The sequence below is a fragment of the Oncorhynchus clarkii genome, chromosome 5 (assembly GCF_045791955.1).
Source record: "Oncorhynchus clarkii lewisi isolate Uvic-CL-2024 chromosome 5, UVic_Ocla_1.0, whole genome shotgun sequence".
Classification (NCBI taxonomy): domain Eukaryota; kingdom Metazoa; phylum Chordata; class Actinopteri; order Salmoniformes; family Salmonidae; genus Oncorhynchus; species Oncorhynchus clarkii.
In genome coordinates this window covers 93452520-93472437 of record NC_092151.1, presented here as the reverse complement: position 1 = coordinate 93472437, position 19918 = coordinate 93452520, and the positions used below count along the sequence as shown (strand labels likewise).

Genomic DNA, 19918 nt, shown 5'->3' with positions numbered 1-19918 from the left:
ATACAACTGGAGGGATACAACAGGAATACAGCTGGAGGGATACAACTGGAGGGATACAACTGGAATACAACTGGATGGATACAACTGGAATACAACTGGAGGGATACAACAGGAATACAGCTGGAGGGATACAACTGGAATACAACTGGAGGGATACAACTGGAATACAGCTGGAGGGATACAGCTGGAGGGCTACAACTGGAGGGCTACAACTGGAGGGCTACAACTGGAGGGAATACAGCTTGAGGGATACAACTGGAATACAACTGGAGGGATACAACAGGAATACAGCTGGAGGGAAACAGCTGGAGGGATACAACTGGAATACAACTGGAGGGATACAACTGGAATACAACTGGAGGGATACAACTGGAATACAGCTGGAGGGATACAACTGGAATACAACTGGAGGGATACAACTGGAAAACAGCTGGAGGGATAAAACAGGAATACAGCTGGTTGGGATACAACTGGAATACAGCTGGAGGGATACAACTGGAATACAACTGGAGGGATACAACTGAAATACAACTGGAGGGATACAACTGGAGGGATACAACTGGAATAGAGCTGGAGGGATACAACTGGAATAGAGCTGGAGGGATACAACTGGAGGGATACAACTGGAATAGAGCTGGAGGGATACAACTGGAGGGATACAACTGGAATAGAGCTGGAGGGATACAACTGGAATACAACTGGAGGGATACAACTGTAATACAACTGGAGGGATACAACTGAAATACAACTGGAGGGATACAACTGGAATAGAGCTGGAGGGATACAACTGGAATAGAGCTGGAGGGATACAACATGAATACAGCTGGAGCGATACAACTGGAGGGATACAACTGGAATACAGCTGGAGGGAAACAACTGGAGGGATACAACTGGAGGGTTACAGCTGGAATACAGCTGGAGGGATACAACTGGAGGGATACAACTGGAGGGATACAGCTGGAGGGATACAGCTGGAATACAGCTGGAGGGATACAACTGGAATACAGCTGGAGGGATACAACTGGAGGGATACAACTTGAATGCAGCTGGAGGGATACAACAGGAATACAACTGGAGGGATACAACAGGAAAACAGCTGGAGGGATAAAACTGGAATACAGCTGAAGGGATACAACTGGAGGGATTCAACTGGAATACAACTGGAGGGATACAACTGGAATACAACTGGAGGGATACAACAGGAATACAGCTGGAGGGATACAACTGGAGGGATACAACTGGAATACAACTGGATGGATACAACTGGAATACAACTGGAGGGATACAACAGGAATACAGCTGGAGGGATACAACTGGAATACAACTGGAGGGATACAACTGGAATACAGCTGGAGGGATACAGCTGGAGGGCTACAACTGGAGGGCTACAACTGGAGGGCTACAACTGGAGGGAATACAGCTTGAGGGATACAACTGGAATACAACTGGAGGGATACAACAGGAATACAGCTGGAGGGAAACAGCTGGAGGGATACAACTGGAATACAACTGGAGGGATACAACTGGAATACAACTGGAGGGATACAACTGGAATACAGCTGGAGGGATACAACTGGAATACAACTGGAGGGATACAACTGGAAAACAGCTGGAGGGATAAAACAGGAATACAGCTGGTTGGGATACAACTGGAATACAGCTGGAGGGATACAACTGGAATACAACTGGAGGGATACAACTGAAATACAACTGGAGGGATACAACTGGAGGGATACAACTGGAATAGAGCTGGAGGGATACAACTGGAATAGAGCTGGAGGGATACAACTGGAGGGATACAACTGGAATAGAGCTGGAGGGATACAACTGGAGGGATACAACTGGAATAGAGCTGGAGGGATACAACTGGAATACAACTGGAGGGATACAACTGTAATACAACTGGAGGGATACAACTGAAATACAACTGGAGGGATACAACTGGAATAGAGCTGGAGGGATACAACTGGAATAGAGCTGGAGGGATACAACATGAATACAGCTGGAGCGATACAACTGGAGGGATACAACTGGAATACAGCTGGAGGGAAACAACTGGAGGGATACAACTGGAGGGTTACAGCTGGAATACAGCTGGAGGGATACAACTGGAGGGATACAACTGGAGGGATACAGCTGGAGGGATACAGCTGGAATACAGCTGGAGGGATACAACTGGAATACAGCTGGAGGGATACAACTGGAGGGATACAACTTGAATGCAGCTGGAGGGATACAACAGGAATACAGCTGGAGGGATACAACTGGAATACAGCTGGAGGGATACAACTGGAGGGATACAACTGGAGGGATACAACTGGAATACAGCTGGAGGGATACAACTGGAGGGATACAACTGGAAGGATACAACTGGAATACAGCTGGAGGGATACAACTGGAATACAGCTGTAGGGATACAACTGGAATACAGCTGGAGGGATACAACTGGAGGGATACAACTGGAGGGATACAACTGGAATACAGCTGGAGGGATACAACTGGAGGGATACAACTGGAATACAGCTGGAGGGATACAGCTGGAATACAGCTGGAGGGATACAACTGGAATACAGCTGGAGGGATACAACTGGAATACAGCTGGAGGGATACAACTGGAGGGATACAACTGGAATACAGCTGGAGGGATACAACTGGAATACAGCTGGAGGGATACAACTGGAATACAGCTGGAGGTATACAACTGGAGGGATACAACTGGAATACAGCTGGAGGGATACATGATACATATGGCCCTTAGACAGAGTGAATGTTGTACCTATCTCACAGTCTTCTCCTCTGAAGCCGTGTTGGCAGTGGCAGTAGTAGGAACCCGGCTGGTCCTCACATGTTCCTCCGTGTTTACAGGGCCCCGACAGACACTCATCCATATCTGAGAGGAAAACACGCACACACACACACACACTTATGAACATACACACGTATGCACACCTACGCAAGCATGCACAGACACACACACAGGGTTGGGTAGGTTACTGTCTAAATGTAATCGGTTACAGCTGCTGGTTAACCTGTCCAAAAATAACAGTAACATCACTTTTGGATTACCCCCATAGTCAGTAATGTAATGTAATGTAATGTAATGTAATCTATCTGTCTGTCTGTCTGTCTGTCTGTCTGTCTGTCTGTCTGTCTGGCTGGCTGGCTGGCTGGCAAGGCAGGCAGGCAAGGCAGGCAGGCAGGCAGGCAGGCAGGCAGGCAGGCAGGCAGGCAGGCAGGCAGGCAGGGCACGTTTAATGCTGACTATCAGCTTTGAGAGATGTAGTCTACCTGCTGTAAACCTGTAGGTACAGAAGTAGTATACAGGTGAAACCTGTAGGTATAGAAGTAGTATACAGGTGAAACCTGTAGGTACAGAAGTAGTATAGAGGTGAAATCTACTTGTCTGACAGCGGTTTCTACTGAAACTACACTCACACAGGTAGGCTGCCATCCTGTTCCTACATGTTCCTCCGTTCAGACAGGGCTGGGACAAACTTAATAATGATTACATAATTAAAGTGGCCTCTGCAACGTCTATCAGAGGTCATAACATAGCGATTGTAGAGGAATACATAGTATGTAACTGTTATGAAAGTTGTACTGTCCATTTTGTTCTGTATTTAAACGCCACTTTAAATGTGTACGTGACACTGCAACAACATTTCCTCATGGGGACAATGAAGTCAGTAACGTAAAGTAAACACGCGCTGATCTCTACACAAACAAACAAACATTTGAGAACGCTAAACCAAACAGGCCCGTGTGAGATTAAGAAATGAGTCTCAAATGGAACCCTATTCCCTACGTAGTGCACTACTTTAGACCAGAGCCCTATGGAACCCTACTCCCTATATAGTGCACTACTTTAGACCAGAGCCCTATGGAACCCTACTCCCTATATAGTGCACTACTTTAGACCAGAGCCCTATGGAACCCTACTCCCTATATAGTGCACTACTTTAGACCAGAGCCCTATGGAACCCTACTCCCTATTTAGTGCACTACTTTTTACCAGAGCCCTATGGAACCCTACTCCCTATTTAGTGCACTACTTTTGACCAGAGCCCTATGGAACCCTACTCCCTATTTAGTGCACTACTTTTGACCAGAGCGAGCCCTATGGAACCCTACTCCCTATATAGTGCACTACTTTTGACCAGAGCGAGCCCTATGGAACCCTACTCCCTATATAGTGCACTACTTTAGACCAGAGCCCTATGGAACCCTACTCCCTATATAGTGCACTACTTTAGACCAGAGCCCTATGGAATCCTACTCCCTCTATAGTGCACTACTTTAGACCAGAGCCCTATGGAATCCTATGCCCTATATAGTGCACTACTTTAGACCAGAGCCCTATGGAATCCTATGCCCTATATAGTGCACTACTTTAGACCAGAGCCCTATGGAATCCTATGCCCTATATAGTGCACTACTTTAGACCAGAGCCCTATGGAATCCTATGCCCTATATAGTGCACTACTTTAGACCAGAGCCCTATGGAATCCTATGCCCTATATAGTGCACTACTTTAGACCAGAGCCCTATGGAATCCTATGCTCTATATAGTGCACTACTTTAGACCAGAGCCCTATGGAATCCTATGCCCTATATAGTGCACTACTTTAAACCAGAGCCCTATGGAATCCTATGCCCTATATAGTGCACTACTTTAAACCAGAGCCCTATGGAATCCTATGCCCTATATAGTGCACTACTTTAAACCAGAGCCCTATGGAATCCTATGCCCTATATAGTGCACTACTTTAGACCAGAGCCCTATTCCCTATATAGTGCACTACTTTAGACCAGAGCCCTATTCCTTATTTAGTGCACTACTTTTGACCATTGGACTTTACTAAATCAAAAAAGTAAAAGAATGGAATTAAGAAATATATAAATATTAGGACGAGCAATGTTGGAGTGGCATTGACTCGAATACAGGTGAATAGAATACAGTATATATATATGAGATGAGTAAAGCAGTATGTAAACATTATTAAAGTGAATGGTGTTCCATTATTAGAGTGACCAGTGATTCGAGGTCTATGTATATAGGGCAGCAGCCTCTAAGGTGCAGGGTTGCATAACTGGGTGGTAGCCGGCTAGTGATGGCTATTTAACAGTCTGATGGCCTTGAGATAGAAGCTGTTTTTCAGTCTCTCGGTCCCAGCTTTGAGGCACCTGTACTGACCTCGCCTTCTGGATGATATTTTTGGCCTTCCTGTGACATCGGGTGCTGTTGGTATCCAGGAGGGCAGGTAGTGTGCCCCCAGGGATGCGTACCACCCTGGGGAGAGCCTTGCAGTTGAGGGCGGTGCAGTTGCCGTACCAGGAAGTGATACAGCCCAACAGGATCCTCTCGATGGTGCATCTGTAAAAGTTTGTGAGGGTCTTAGAGGCGCTGTTGCTCCTTCTTCACCACACTGTTTGTGTGGGTGGACCATTTCAGATTGTCAGTGATGTGTACGCCGACGGGATAGGGCAGTGTGCAGTGCGATGGCAATTGTATCATCTGTGGCTCTATTGGAGCGATAAGCAAACTGAAGTGGGATTAGGGTGTCATGTAAGGTAGAGGTGATATGATCCTTAACTAGCCTCTCAAAGCACGATGATGACAGAGGTGAGTGCTACGGGGCGATAGTCATTTTGTTCAGTTACCTTTGCTTTCTTGGGTACAGGATCAATGGTGGACATCTTGAAGCAAGTGGGGACAGCAGACTGGGATAGGGAGAGATTGAATATGTCCGTAAACACTCCAGCCAGCTGGTCTGCGCATTCCCTGAGGACGCGGCTTGGCCAACAGCCTTGTGAGGGTTAACATACTTAAATGTCTTACTCACGTTAGCCACGGAGAACGAGAGCCCACAGTTCTTGGGAGCTTGCTGCGTTGGTGGCACTGTGGTATCCTCAAAACCGGCAAAGAAGGTGTTTAGCTTGTCTGGGAGCAAGACGTTGGTGTCCGCGACGTGGCTGGCTTTCCCTTTGTAATCAGTGATTGTCTGTAGACCCTGCCACATACGTCTCATGGTGCCATTGAATTGCGACTCCACTTTGTCTCTGTACTGACGTTTTGCCTGTTTTCTTGCCTTACGGAGAGAATAACTACACTGTTTGTATTCATCCACATTCCAGTTTGCACAAAGTCCAGTGTAGTTCCTTGAGGGCCGTCGTGGTATCGGCTTGAGAGGGAATATACACGACTGTGACTATAACAGAAGAGAATTCTCTCGGGAGGTAATACGGTCGGCATTTGATTGTGAGGTATTCTAGTTCGGGTGAATAAAAAAACTTGAGTTTCTGTACGTTATCACAATCACACCATGAGTAGTTAATCATGAGACATACACCTCCGCCCTTCTTCTTCCCGGAGAGGTCTTTATTCCTGTCTGCGCAATGTACTGAGAACCCAACTGGCTGTATGGACAGGGACAGTATATCCGGAAAGAGCCATGATTCCATGAAACAGAGTATGTTACAGTCCCTGATGTCTCTCTGGAAGGAGATCCTCGGCCTGAGCTCGTCTACTTTATTATCCAGAGACTGAACATTTGCAAGTAATATACTCAGGAGCGATGGATGTTGTGCCTGCCTCCTGAGTTGGACTATAAGTCCACTCTGAATACCTCTTCTCCACTGGCAGCGTCTTGGAGCAGCCTCTAGGATAAGTTCAAATGCCCTTGGGGGTACGAACAAAGGATACAATTCAGGAAAGTCGTATTCCTGGTTGTAATGCTGGTGAGTTACCGTCGCTCTGATATCCAAAAGTTATTTCCGGATGCATGTAATAACACAAAAAACGTTCTGGGCTAATAATGTAAGAAATAACACACAAAAAAACGAAATACCACAAAGTTGCTTAGGAGCTAGAAGCTGAGCTGCCATGTCTGTCATGTCTTAGGAGCTAGAAGCTGAGCTGCCATGCCTGTCATGTCTTAGGAGCTAGAAGCAGAGCTGCCATGGCTGTCATGTCTTAGGAGCTAGAAGCAGAGCTGCCATGGCTGTCATGTCTTAGGAGCTAGAAGCAGAGCTGCCATGTCTGTCATGTCTTAGGAGCTAGAAGCTGAGCTGCCATGGCTGTCATGTCTTAGGAGCTAGAAGCAGAGCTGCCATGGCTGTCATGTCTTAGGAGCTAGAAGCAGAGCTGCCATGGCTGTCATGTCTTAGGAGCTAGAAGCAGAGCTGCCATGGCTGTCATGTCTTAGGAGCTAGAAGCAGAGCTGCCATTTCTGTCGGCGCCATCTATGTATATAAAGTAGTGCACTACATAGGGAATAGGATGTATTTGGGGCGCAGCTTAGATTTCCCTCTAAAATATGATTGACAGCGAAACTGTCATAATTCAAACTGTCTTCCTCTGCCAATGCAATATCTGCCTTTCCGCTCACCAAGTAACTGTTTATAAGCACCCGAATATATAAAAAAAATATATATATATATATTTTTACCCCATTTTCTCCCCAATTGGTAGTTACAGTCTTGTCTCAATGCTACAACTCCCGTACGGACTCGAGAGAGGCGAAAGTCGAGAGCCGTGCGTCCTCCCAAACACAACCCAACAAAGCCGCACTGCTTCTTGACACAATTCCCACTTAACCCGGAAGCCAGCCGCACCAATGTGTCGGAGGAAACACAGTACACCTGGCAACATGTCAGCATGCACTGCGCCCGGCCAGCCACAGGAGTGGCTTTGGACCAATTGTCCACACGACTTTGGACAAAATGTGCGCCGCCCCATGGGTCTCCCGGTCGCGGCCGGCTGCGCCAGAGCCTGGACTCAAACCAGGATCTCTAGTGGCACAGCTAGCACTGCGATGCAGAGCCTTAAACCACTGAGACACTGTGGAGGCTGAAACCCCCGAATAGTTACAGTAAAGACTAATGAAGAACCCAGAAGACCACAGACAGACAGACAGACAGACAGACAGACAGACAGACAGACAGACAGACAGACAGACCACTATGTTAGTAGTATTCATGACAGACAGACAGACAGACAGACGTGCCATGTGGTGTGTTACTGCATACAGACCCTGGCAGACAGGGGGTTGGCTCCAGGCCCCCTGCCCCCCACAGATGCTCTGGGTGGCCCTGGGCATGGGGGTGTATCCTGGGTGGCACACGTACAGCGCCATGGAGCCTGGCGACGTAGAGGAGAACTGGAGCTCTGCATGCTTCACCTGCAGGGGGGGACCACAGTCCAGGTCTGGAAGACATAGAAACGCACCGACACAGTTACAGCAACGACACAGTTACAGCAACGACACAGTTACAGCACAGTTACAGCAACAACACAGTTACAACAACGACACAGTTACAGCAACGACACAGGTACAGCACAGTTACAGCAACAACACAGTTACAGCAACAACACAGTTACAGCACAGTTACAGCAACAACACAGTTACAACAACGACACAGTTACAGCAACGACACAGGTACAGCACAGTTACAGCAACGCCACAGTTACAGCAACAACACAGTTACAACAACGACACAGTTACAGCAACGACACAGTTGCAACAACAACACAGTTACAGCAACGACACAGGTACAGCACAGTTACAGCAACGACACAGGTACAGCAACGACACAGTTACAGCACAGTTACAACAACAACATAGTTACAGCAACGACACAGTTACAACAATGACACAGTTACAGCAACAACACAGTAACAGCACAGTTACAGCAACGACACAGTTACAGCAACGACACAGTTACAACAACGACACTGTTACAGCACAGGTACAGCAACGACACTGTTACAGCACAGTTACAGCAACGACACAGGTACAGCAACGACACTGTTACAGCACAGTTACAGCAACGGCACTGTTACAGCACAGTTACAGCAACGACACTGTTACAGCACAGTTACAGCAACGACACAGTTACAACAACGACACTGTTACAGCACAGGTACAGCAACGACACTGTTACAGCACAGTTACAGCAACGACGCTGTTACAGCACAGTTACAGCAACGGCACTGTTACAGCACAGTTACAACAACGACACAGTTACAGCAACAACACAGTTACAACAACGACACAGTTACAGCAACAACACAGTTACAGCAACGACACTGTTACAGCAACGACACAGTTACTGCAACGACACAGTTACAGCACAGGTACAGCAACGACACTGTTACAGCACAGTTACAGCAACAACACAGTTACAACAACGACACAGTTACAGTAACAACACAGTTACAACAACGACACAGTTACAGCAACGACACAGTTACAGCAACGGCACAGTTACAGCAACGACACAGTTACAGCAACGACACAGGTACAACAACGACACAGTTACAGCAATGACACAGTTACAGCAACGACACAGGTACAGCAACAACACAGTTACAACAACGACCCAGGTACAGCAACGACAGCAACGACACAGTTACAGTTGAAAGTCGCCTCTTCACTGTTGACGTTGAGACTGGTGTTTTGCGGGTACTATTTAATGAATCTGCCAGTTGAGGACTTGTGATGCGTCTGTTTCTCAAACTAGACACTCTAATGTACTTGTCCTCTTGCTCAGTTGTGCACCGGGGCCTCCCACTCCTCTTTCTATTCTGGTTAGAGCCAGTTTGCGCTGTTCTGTAAAGGGAGTTGTACACAGTGTTGTACAATTTCTCGCATGGAATAGCCTTAATTTCTCAGAACAAGAATAGACTGATGAGTTTCAGAAGAAAGGTGTTTGTTTCTGGCCATTCTGAGCCTGTAATCGAACCCACAAATGCTGATGCTCCAGATACTCAACTAGTCTAAAGAAGGCCAGTTTTATTGCTTCTTTAATCAACGCAACAGTTTTCAGCTGTGCTAACATAATTGCAAAAGGGTTTTCTAACGATCAATTAGCCTTTTCAATTAGCCTTTTTTGCTAACACAATGTGCCATTGGAACACAGGGGTGATGGTTGCTGATAATGAGCATCTGTAGATATTCCATTAAATGTCAGCCGTTTCCAGCTACAATAATGATTTACAACATTAACAATGTCTACACCACATTTCTGATCAATTTCATGTTATTTTAAAGGACAAAAAAAAGTGATTTTCTTTAAAAACAAGGACATTTCTAAGTGACCCCAAACTTTTGAATGGTAGTGTACGTAGTCTATGTGTCTTTGTCATCGCTGAGATTGTCGTATTATGATAGGCAGCTGTTTAACTATCAGCTGAGGGAGTGAGGGATTATCACCTCTTGACCCCATAGTCTCTACAGCCATGTTTTAGGGCAAAGTGAACCCACAAAATAGACTGCTCTAACGTCTGTCCGTCCGACCGACCGACCGACCGACCTATCTACCTACCGACCGACCGACCGACCTATCTACCTACCTATCTACCTACCTGCTGTGGAGTGTGCTGATCCCCTGCTGATGTCACAGTGTCTCCCGCTGAAGGATCCGGAACATTCACACTTGTACTTCCCAATGTAGTGGAAACATGTTCCTCCGTTCAGACAGGGGCTGGAGGAGCAGGGGTCTGGCCTCCCTGGGGACGGACGGACGGACGGACGGACAAACAAACAGACAGACAGACAGACAGACAGACACCATTAGCATGAATTCAGGATATGTGTGTGTGTCATTCATACTGTACAGGTGATGACTGATTCATACTGTGCAGGGGATGACTGATTCATACTGTACAGGGGATGACTGATTCATACTGTATAGGGGATGACTGATTCATACTGTACAGGGGATGACTGATTCATACTGTACAGGGGATGACTGATTCATACTGTATAGGGGATGACTGATTTATACTGTACAGGGGATTCATACTGTACAGGGGATGACTGATTCATACTGTACAGGTGATGACTGATTCATACTGTACAGGGGATGACTGTTTCATACTGTACAGGGGATGACTGATTCATACTGTATAGGGGATGACTGTTTCATACTGTACATGGGATGTGGGACACAGTTAGAAGAAAGGAAACCCAAAGATCATGTTTTATGACGGGCCAACTAAAAACAGGAATACGAACACATTTTACATTAACCATAACGTGTGTGTGTGTGTGTGTGTGAGAGAGAGAGAGAGTGAGAGAGAGAGAGAGATAGAGAGTGAGAGAGAGAGAGAGAGGGAGAGGGAGAGTGAGAGAGAGAGGGAGAGAGATAGAGTTAGAGAGAGTGAGAGAGAGTGAGAGAGAGAGAGAGAGAGAGAGAGAGAGAGAGAGAGAGAGAGAGAGAGAGAGAGAGAGAGAGAGAGAGAGAGAGAGAGAGAGAGTGAGAGTGAGAGAGTGAGAGAGAGTGAGAGAGAGTGAGAGAGAGAGAGCGAGAGAGTGAGATCGATATTGATGGACAGAGAGAGAGGGAGACATAGAACTCACCCACTTCACAGTGTTTACCAGTGAACCTGTATGGACAGACACAGAGGAAGCTCCCTGCCTCCTCTTTACAGGAGCCTCCGTTACGACACGGGCCAGAGGCACAGGTATTGAGTCTGACTGGGGGAGGAGAAAACACATTAACATCAATCAATCGGTGTGAGGGAAATCATTGCAGTAGAAACCATATTCACAGCACACAAAGGGCTTGTTATGAACCTTGTTTAACGAAGCAATAAGGCCCGAGGAGGTGTGTTATGTGGCCAATATACCACGGCTAAGGGATGTTCTTATGCACGATACAACGCCGAGTGCCTGGATACAGCCCGTGGTATATTGGCCATATACCACAAACCCCCGAGGTGCCTCTCTTGCTGTTATAAACTGGTTACCAAAGTCATTAGAGCAGTAAAAATACATGTTTTGTCATACCTGTGGTATACAGTCTGATATACAGTACCAAGGCTGTCAGCCAATCAGCATTCAGGGCTCGAACCACCCAGTTTATAATGAAGAATAATGAGTTCTTCAACCCGGGCTAATTGTTTCCTATGTCTTATTAGGTGAATGATAATGGCATACTACCTTTCTCACAGTGTTTCCCTCTGTATCCTTGCTTGCACTCGCAGGTGTAGCCTCCATCTCTCTCATAGCACTGACCTCCGTTCAGACACGGGGACGAATCACAGACCGATCGAGGCTGTACTGGAAAACACACGCACCGACTTGACTGCGTTCCATCTCTCTCTCTCACACACACACACACACACACACACACGCACACGCACACGCACACGCACACGCACACACACACACATACACACACGCACACGCACACGCACACACATACACACACACACACACACACACACACGCACGCACACGCAAACGCGCTCACGCACGCGCACGCACGCAAACACACACACACACACACACTACGGACGCATCGGCAACTCTAAAAGAAACATCAACTGAAGGAGGATAACCCAAGTGAAGGGATTTTTAACTAATAACTCTGTTTTTCAATGTGCCTCCTGTGGCTCTTTTTTATTGTCTGAACTGCCTCCTCCACCAAGCCGTTCGGGTGGAGGTGGTAGGGGGGCGGAGGAGATATGACAAATACCATTGTTTTTTTATTTATTTCACCTTTATTTAACCAGGTAGGCAAGTTGAGAACAAGTTCTCATTTACAATTGCGACCTGGCCAAGATAAAGCAAAGCAGTTCGACACATACAACAACACAGAGTTACACATGGAGTAAAACAAACATACAGTCAATAATACAGTAGAAAAATAAGTCTATATACGATGTGAGCAAATGAGGTGAGATAAGGGAGGTAAAGGCAAAAAAAAGGCCACGGTGGCGAAGTAAATACAATATAGCAAGTAAAACACTGGAATGGTGGATTTGCTGTGGAAGAATGTGCAAAGTAGAGAGAGAAATAATGGGGTGCAAAGGATCAAAATAAATAAATAAATACAGTAGGGGGAGAGGTAGTTGTTTGGGCTAAATTATAGATGGGCTATGTACAGGTGAGCTGCTCTGACAGGTGCTTAAAGCTAGTGAGGGGGATAAGTGTTTCCAGTTTCAGAGATTTTGTAGTTCGTTCCAGTCATTTTCAGCAGAGAACTGGAAGGAGAGGCGGCCAAAGAAATAATTGCTTTGGGGATGACTAGAGAGATATACTGTACCTGCTGGAGCGTGTGCTACAGGTGGGAGATGCTATGGTGACCAGCGAGCTGAGATAAGGGGGGACTTTACCTAGCAGGGTCTTGTAGATGACCTGGAGCCAGTGGGTTTTGCGACGAGGATGAAGCGAGGGCCAGCCAACGAGAACATACAGGTCGCAGTGGTGGGTAGTATATGGAGCTTTGGTGACAAAACGGATGGCACTGTGATAGACTGCATCCAAGTTATTGAGTAGGGTATTGGAGGCTATGTTGTAAATGACATCGCCGAAGTCGAGGATCGGTAGGATGGTCAGTTTTACAAGGGTATGTTTGGCAGCATGAGTGAAGGATGCTTTGTTGCGAAATAGGAAGCCAATTCTAGAATTAACTTTGGATTGGAGATGTTTGATGTGAGTCTGGAAGGAGAGTTTACAGTCTAATCAGACACCTAGGTATTTGTAGTTGTCCATATATTCTAAGTCAGAACCGTCCAGATTAGTAATGTTGGACGGGCGAGCAGGTGCAGGCAGCGATCGGTTGAAGAGCATGCATTTAGTTTTACTTGTATTTAAGAGCAATTGGAGGCCACGGAAGGAGAGTTGTATGGCATTTAAGCTTGCCTGGAGGGTTGTTAACACAGTGTTCAAAGAAGGGCCAGAAGTATACAGAATAGCTTCGCCTGCGTAGAGGTTTATCAGAGACTCACCAGCAGCAAGAGCAGCATCATTGATGTATACAGAGAAGAGAGTCGGTCCAAGAATTGAACCCTGAGGCACCCCCATAGAGACTGCCAGAGGCCCGGACAACAGGCCCTCCGATTTGACACACTGAACTCTATCAGAGAAGTAGTTGGTGAACCAGGTGAGGCAATTATTTGAGAAACCATGGCTATCGAGTCTGCCGATGAGGATGTGGTGATTGACAAAGTCGAAAGCCTTAGCCAGATCAATGAATACGGCTGCACAGTATTGTTTCTTATCGATAGCGGTTAAGATATAGCTTAGGACCTTGAGCGTGGCTGAGGTGCACCCATGACCAGCTCTGAAACCAGATTGCATAGCGGAGAAAGTATGTTGGGTACGAAATGGTCGGTAATCTGTTTGTTGACTTGGCTTTCGAAGACCTTAGAAAGGCAGGGTAGGTAGCAGTTTGGGTCAAGAGTGTCCCCCCCCTTTGAAGAGGGGGATGACTGCAGCTGCTTTCCAATCTTTGGGAATCTCAGACGACACGAAAGATAGGTTGAACAGGCTAGTAATAGGGGTTGCAACAATTTCGGCAGATAATTTTTAGAAAGAAAGGGTCCAGATTGTCTAGCCCGGCTGATTTGTAAGGGTCCAGATTTTACAGCTCTTTCAGAACATCAGCTAACTGGATTTGGGAGAAGGAGAAATGGGGAAGGCTTGGGCGAGTTGCTGTGTGGGGTGCAGTGCTGTTGACCGGGGTAGGCGTAGCCAGGTGGAAAGCATGGCCAGCTGTAGAAAAATGCTTATTGAAATTCTCAATTATAGTGGATTTATCGGTGGTGAGAGTGTTTCCCATCCTCAGTGCAGTGGGCAGCTGGGAGGAGGTGTTCTTATTCTCCTTGGACTTTACAGTGTCCCAAAAACTTTTTTGAGTTTGTGTTGCAGGAAGCAAATTTCTGCTTGAAAAAGCTAGCCTTGGCTTTTCTAACTGCCTGTGTATATTGGTTTCTAGCTTCCCTGAAAAGTTGCATATCACGAGGGCTGTTCGATGCTAATGCAGAACGCCATAGGATGTTTTTGTGTTGGTTAAGGGCAGTCAGGTCTGGAGAGAACCAAGGGCTATATCTGTTCCTGGTTCTAAATTTCTTGAATGGGGCATGCTTATTTAAGATGGTGAGGAAGGCATTTAAAAAAAATAACCAGGCATCCTCTACTGACGGGATGAGGTCAATATCCTTCCAGGATACCCCGGCCAGGTCGATTAGAAAGGCCTGCTCGCTGAAGTTTTTCAGGGAGCGTTTGATAGTGATGAGTGGAGGTCGTTTGAACGCTGACCCATTACGGATGCAGGCAATGAGGCAGTGATCGCTGAGATCTTGGTTGAAAACAGCAGAGGTGTATTTAGAGGGCAAGTTGGTTAGGATTATATCTATGAGGGTGCCCGTATTTATGGCTTTGGGGTGGTACCTGGTAGGTTCATTGATCATTTGTGTCAGATTGAGGGCATCAAGCTTAGATTGTAGGATGGCTGGGGTGTTAAGCATGTTCCAGTTTAGGTCACCTAGCAGCACGAGCTCTGAAGATAGATGGGGGGAAATCAGTTCAAATATGGTGTCCAGAGCACAGCTGGGGGCAGAGGGTGGTCTATAGCAGGCGGCAACGGTGAGAGACTTATTTTTAGAGAGGTGGATTTTTAAAAGTAGAAATTGTTTGGGTACAGACCTGCATAATATGACAGATCTCTGCAGTAGATTGCAACACTTCCCCCTTTGGCCGTTCTATCTTGTCTGAAAATGTTGTAGTTAGGGATGAAGATTTCAGAATCTTTGGTAGTCTTCCTAAGCCAGGATTCAAACACGGCCAGAACATTCAGGTTGGCAGAGTGTGCTAAAGCAGCGAATAAAACAAACTTAGGGAGGAGGCTTCTAATATTAACATGCATTAACATGCATAACATGCTATTGCGGTTACAGAAGTCATCAAAAGAGAGCGCCTGGGGAATAGGAGTAGAGCTAGGCACTGCAGGGCCTGGATTCACCTCTACATCCCCAGAGGAACAGAGGAGGAGTAGGATAAGGATACGGCTAAAAGCTATGAGAACAGAGAGCAAAAGGAGGTTTCTGGGGGCGATAAAATAGCTTCAAGGTATAATGTACAGACAAAGGTATGGTAGGATGTGAATACAGTGAAGGTAAACCTAGGTATTGAGTGATGATAAGATAGATATTGTCTCTAGAAACATCATTGAAACCAGGTGATGTCATCGCATGTGTGGGTGGTGGAACTGAAAGGTTGCCAGAAAGACCTTGTACTCCGCACTCATAAAGATGGCTGTATTGTCTGATACGGGGACGACCATGAGTACTGAGCACTTCCCTGAGATTCTCAGTTGTTGTTGCTGATTTAGCAGTGCAGACTGGGAAAACTTCAAGCCATTTGGAGTGAACATCCACAGCCAACAAGAACATCTTCCAAAGGAAAGGCCCTGCCTAGTCAATGTGAATGCGAGTCCAGGGTTTTCCAGGCCACTCACAAGGGCTGATGGGAGCTTGTGCTGGAGCATTTCCTAGTAGCACATTATTGGACATGCTCTTCCACCACTTTGTCCAATCATGGCCACCACATGTGCGCTCTTGTTGTAGCTTTCATTCTGAATACACCTGGGTGGAAGAGTTCCTTCAGTAAAAGTGGCACCAATAGTTGAAGCTCCCAAAGCAGGATGCCGTCCTCCACCAAGAGTTTGTTTCTCCTTTTAAAATATGGCTGCAACTCTTTCGTAGGACAGTGGGCCGGCCGTCTCTCCTTGATGAAGCGGCTGACTTTGGAGAAAAGAGGGTCTCTAACAGTCCATTATCTTCAGTTTCCGATGGTCTATTGAAGCTCTTCGGTGCTGTTTCAATAAAGCACACCAGTTCAGGGGGACTTTTGGGGTCTTTGGACATGTCTGCGAGTGGCAGCCTGCTGAGACCATCAGCGTTAGCAATGGAAGGGCCCAGTCTGTACAGAGCTTTGATGAGGGCCCGTCTTTGCAGGCTCCCGGAGACGTATTTTCTTCAGCTTTCTTCAGCTTTCTTCAGGGTGACAACAAGCAAGACGTGATGCTGACTAGCCTCTCTGCGATGTACTCCATCTTCTGCGATCCCGTATGGAGAGCCATCACTTGTGATGATGAGTTGGCGCTTTGGGTCGTAATGCACAAGCAGCAGTGCCGAAGACGACAGCAAGTCCTTGGATTTCTGGAAGGCTGTTTCTGGGGGATTGTGCCGCTTCCACAGGAGGAGATGCAGTGGGTCCAGGACAGAGGCCACGTCAGGGAGAGAAAAACGAAAGAAGCCACAATAGTTTAACATCGCAAGGTAGGCCCGTAAGCTCACTCACATCTTTGGGTTCTGAGGCCTCTTTGATTGTACAGGGGTTGAAGCCCATTGGCTGTGAATTTGTGCCCCAAGTTCTGTACTTCAGGAAAACAAAGCCCTGCGCACACCCAGTCTTGATAGCACTGTTTCAAGGTTTTTTAGATGGTCTTCCTCAGTGACACCAGGTGATAAGGATATAACCCAGGTATACAGCAGTGTGCCTGCTAACAGATTATGTTCTTTAAAAGATAGCACAGGCAGAGGAGGCTCCAAACGGAAGATGTGTGTACTGAAACAGCCCCTTGTGGGTGTTTATTCTAGCCACTTGAGTTATCCAACTCCACTGTTGTCCACAGGTGGCTTGGGGGGTTTCTCTTTAATCACCAGTACATAGGCTGCGTCCTCGACAACCTCATCTGCTTCTTCCTCAGGTAATTTAAAAATGTTATATAGTTCAATCTGAACTGCTTTTTTCCCTGTTTTACAGAGTTGAGTCTCCTCTACGGCTGCATCGGCAACTCCATGTAGAACTAACCCATCACTCATGTTACCACAGTCCCACTTAGTCAACACCAAAATAAATCCTATTTAAATTTCTGTCTCCCCAACAGGGAATGTGACTCTCACACACACACGTCGTGCCACCGCCTCGACACAAAAGACACAAGTGTTTATCACTATGGTAACCAGGCTCTCGTATACAGCAACACACAATGCAGAGTCAAAGGGACCAATCCTTGAATTTGTGCAGAAGAAAAAGCAGAAGAAGAAGAAGATGTAAGGGAAGAAGAAGAAGTAGAGGAAGAAGAAGAAGTAGAGGAAGAAGAAGAAGTAGAAGAGGAAGAAGAAGAAGAAGTAGTAATAGAGGAAGAAGAAGAAGTAGAGGAAGAAGAAGAAGAAGTAGAGGAAGAAGAAGAAGAAGTAATAGAGGAAGAAGAAGAAGAAGTAGTAATAGAGGAAGAAGAAGAAGTAGAGGAAGAAGAAGTAATAGAGGAAGAAGAATAAGAAGTAGTAATAGAGGAAGAAGAAGAAGAAGTAGTAATAGAGGAAGAAGAAGAAGTAGAGGAAGAAGAAGAAGTAGAGGAAGAAGAAGTAATAGAGGAAGAAGAAGAAGAAGTAGTAATAGAGGAAGAAGAAGAAGAAGTAGTAATAGAGGAAGAAGAAGAAGTAGAGGAAGAAGAAGAAGAAGTAGAGGAAGAAGAAGAAGAAGTAATAGAGGAAGAAGAAGAAGAAGTAGTAATAGAGGAAGAAGAAGAAGAAGTAGTAATAGAGGAAGAAGAAGAAGAAGTAGTAATAGAGGAAGAAGAAGAAGTAGAGGAAGAAGAAGAAGTAGAGGAAGAAGAAGTAGAAGAGGAAGAAGAAGAAGAAGTAGTAATAGAGGAAGAAGAAGAAGTAGAGGAAGAAGAAGAAGAAGTAGAGGAAGAAGAAGAAGAAGTAATAGAGGAAGAAGAAGAAGAAGTAGTAATAGAGGAAGAAGAAGAAGTAGAGGAAGAGGAAGTAATAGAGGAAGAAGAAGAAGAAGTAGTAATAGAGGAAGAAGAAGAAGAAGTAGTAATAGAGGAAGAAGAAGAAGTAGAGGAAGAAGAAGAAGTAGAGGAAGAAGAAGTAATAGAGGAAGAAGAAGAAGAAGTAGTAATATAGGAAGAAGAAGAAGAAGTAGTAATGGAGGAAGAAGAAGAAGTAGAGGAAGAAGAAGAAGTAGAGGAAGAAGAAGAAGTAATAGAGGAAGAAGAAGAAGTAGAGGAAGAAGAAGAAGAAGAAGTAGAGGAAGAAGAAGAAGTAATAGAGGAAGAAGAAGAAGAAGAAGAAGAAGAAGAAGAAGTAGAGGAAGAAGAAGAAGTAGAGGAAGAAGAAGAAGTAGAAGAGGAAGAAGAAGAAGAAGTAGTAATAGAGGAAGAAGAAGAAGTAGAGGAAGAAGAAGAAGAAGTAGAGGAAGAAGAAGAAGAAGTAATAGAGGAAGAAGAAGAAGAAGTAGTAATAGAGGAAGAAGAAGAAGTAGAGGAAGAAGAAGTAATAGAGGAAGAAGAATAAGAAGTAGTAATAGAGGAAGAAGAAGAAGAAGTAGTAATAGAGGAAGAAGAAGAAGTAGAGGAAGAAGAAGAAGTAGAGGAAGAAGAAGTAATAGAGGAAGAAGAAGAAGAAGTAGTAATAGAGGAAGAAGAAGAAGAAGTAGTAATAGAGGAAGAAGAAGAAGTAGAGGAAGAAGAAGAAGAAGTAGAGGAAGAAGAAGAAGAAGTAATAGAGGAAGAAGAAGAAGAAGTAGTAATAGAGGAAGAAGAAGAAGAAGTAGTAATAGAGGAAGAAGAAGAAGAAGTAGTAATAGAGGAAGAAGAAGAAGTAGAGGAAGAAGAAGAAGTAGAGGAAGAAGAAGTAGAAGAGGAAGAAGAAGAAGAAGTAGTAATAGAGGAAGAAGAAGAAGTAGAGGAAGAAGAAGAAGAAGTAGAGGAAGAAGAAGAAGAAGTAATAGAGGAAGAAGAAGAAGAAGTAGTAATAGAGGAAGAAGAAGAAGTAGAGGAAGAGGAAGTAATAGAGGAAGAAGAAGAAGAAGTAGTAATAGAGGAAGAAGAAGAAGAAGTAGTAATAGAGGAAGAAGAAGAAGTAGAGGAAGAAGAAGAAGTAGAGGAAGAAGAAGTAATAGAGGAAGAAGAAGAAGAAGTAGTAATATAGGAAGAAGAAGAAGAAGTAGTAATGGAGGAAGAAGAAGAAGTAGAGGAAGAAGAAGAAGTAGAGGAAGAAGAAGAAGTAATAGAGGAAGAAGAAGAAGTAGAGGAAGAAGAAGAAGAAGAAGTAGAGGAAGAAGAAGAAGTAATAGAGGAAGAAGAAGAAGAAGAAGAAGAAGAAGAAGAA

General features: G+C 45.4%; 1 protein-coding gene across 1 annotated transcript in view; it reads right to left on the bottom strand.

The window, feature by feature from the left end:
• The window catches only part of LOC139410290 (sushi, nidogen and EGF-like domain-containing protein 1), a 107104-nt gene that overhangs the window by 14768 nt on the left and 72418 nt on the right, over positions 1 to 19918 (bottom strand). The window contains exons 13-19 of the mRNA XM_071155778.1: positions 11946 to 12065; positions 11364 to 11480; positions 10367 to 10510; positions 8033 to 8206; positions 3692 to 3714; positions 3400 to 3484; positions 2777 to 2890 (exon numbers count right to left, since the gene is read on the bottom strand). Coding sequence (XP_071011879.1) covers positions 2777 to 2890; positions 3400 to 3484; positions 3692 to 3714; positions 8033 to 8206; positions 10367 to 10510; positions 11364 to 11480; positions 11946 to 12065 — 777 coding nt within the window. The remainder of the gene's footprint in view (positions 1 to 2776; positions 2891 to 3399; positions 3485 to 3691; positions 3715 to 8032; positions 8207 to 10366; positions 10511 to 11363; positions 11481 to 11945; positions 12066 to 19918) is intronic.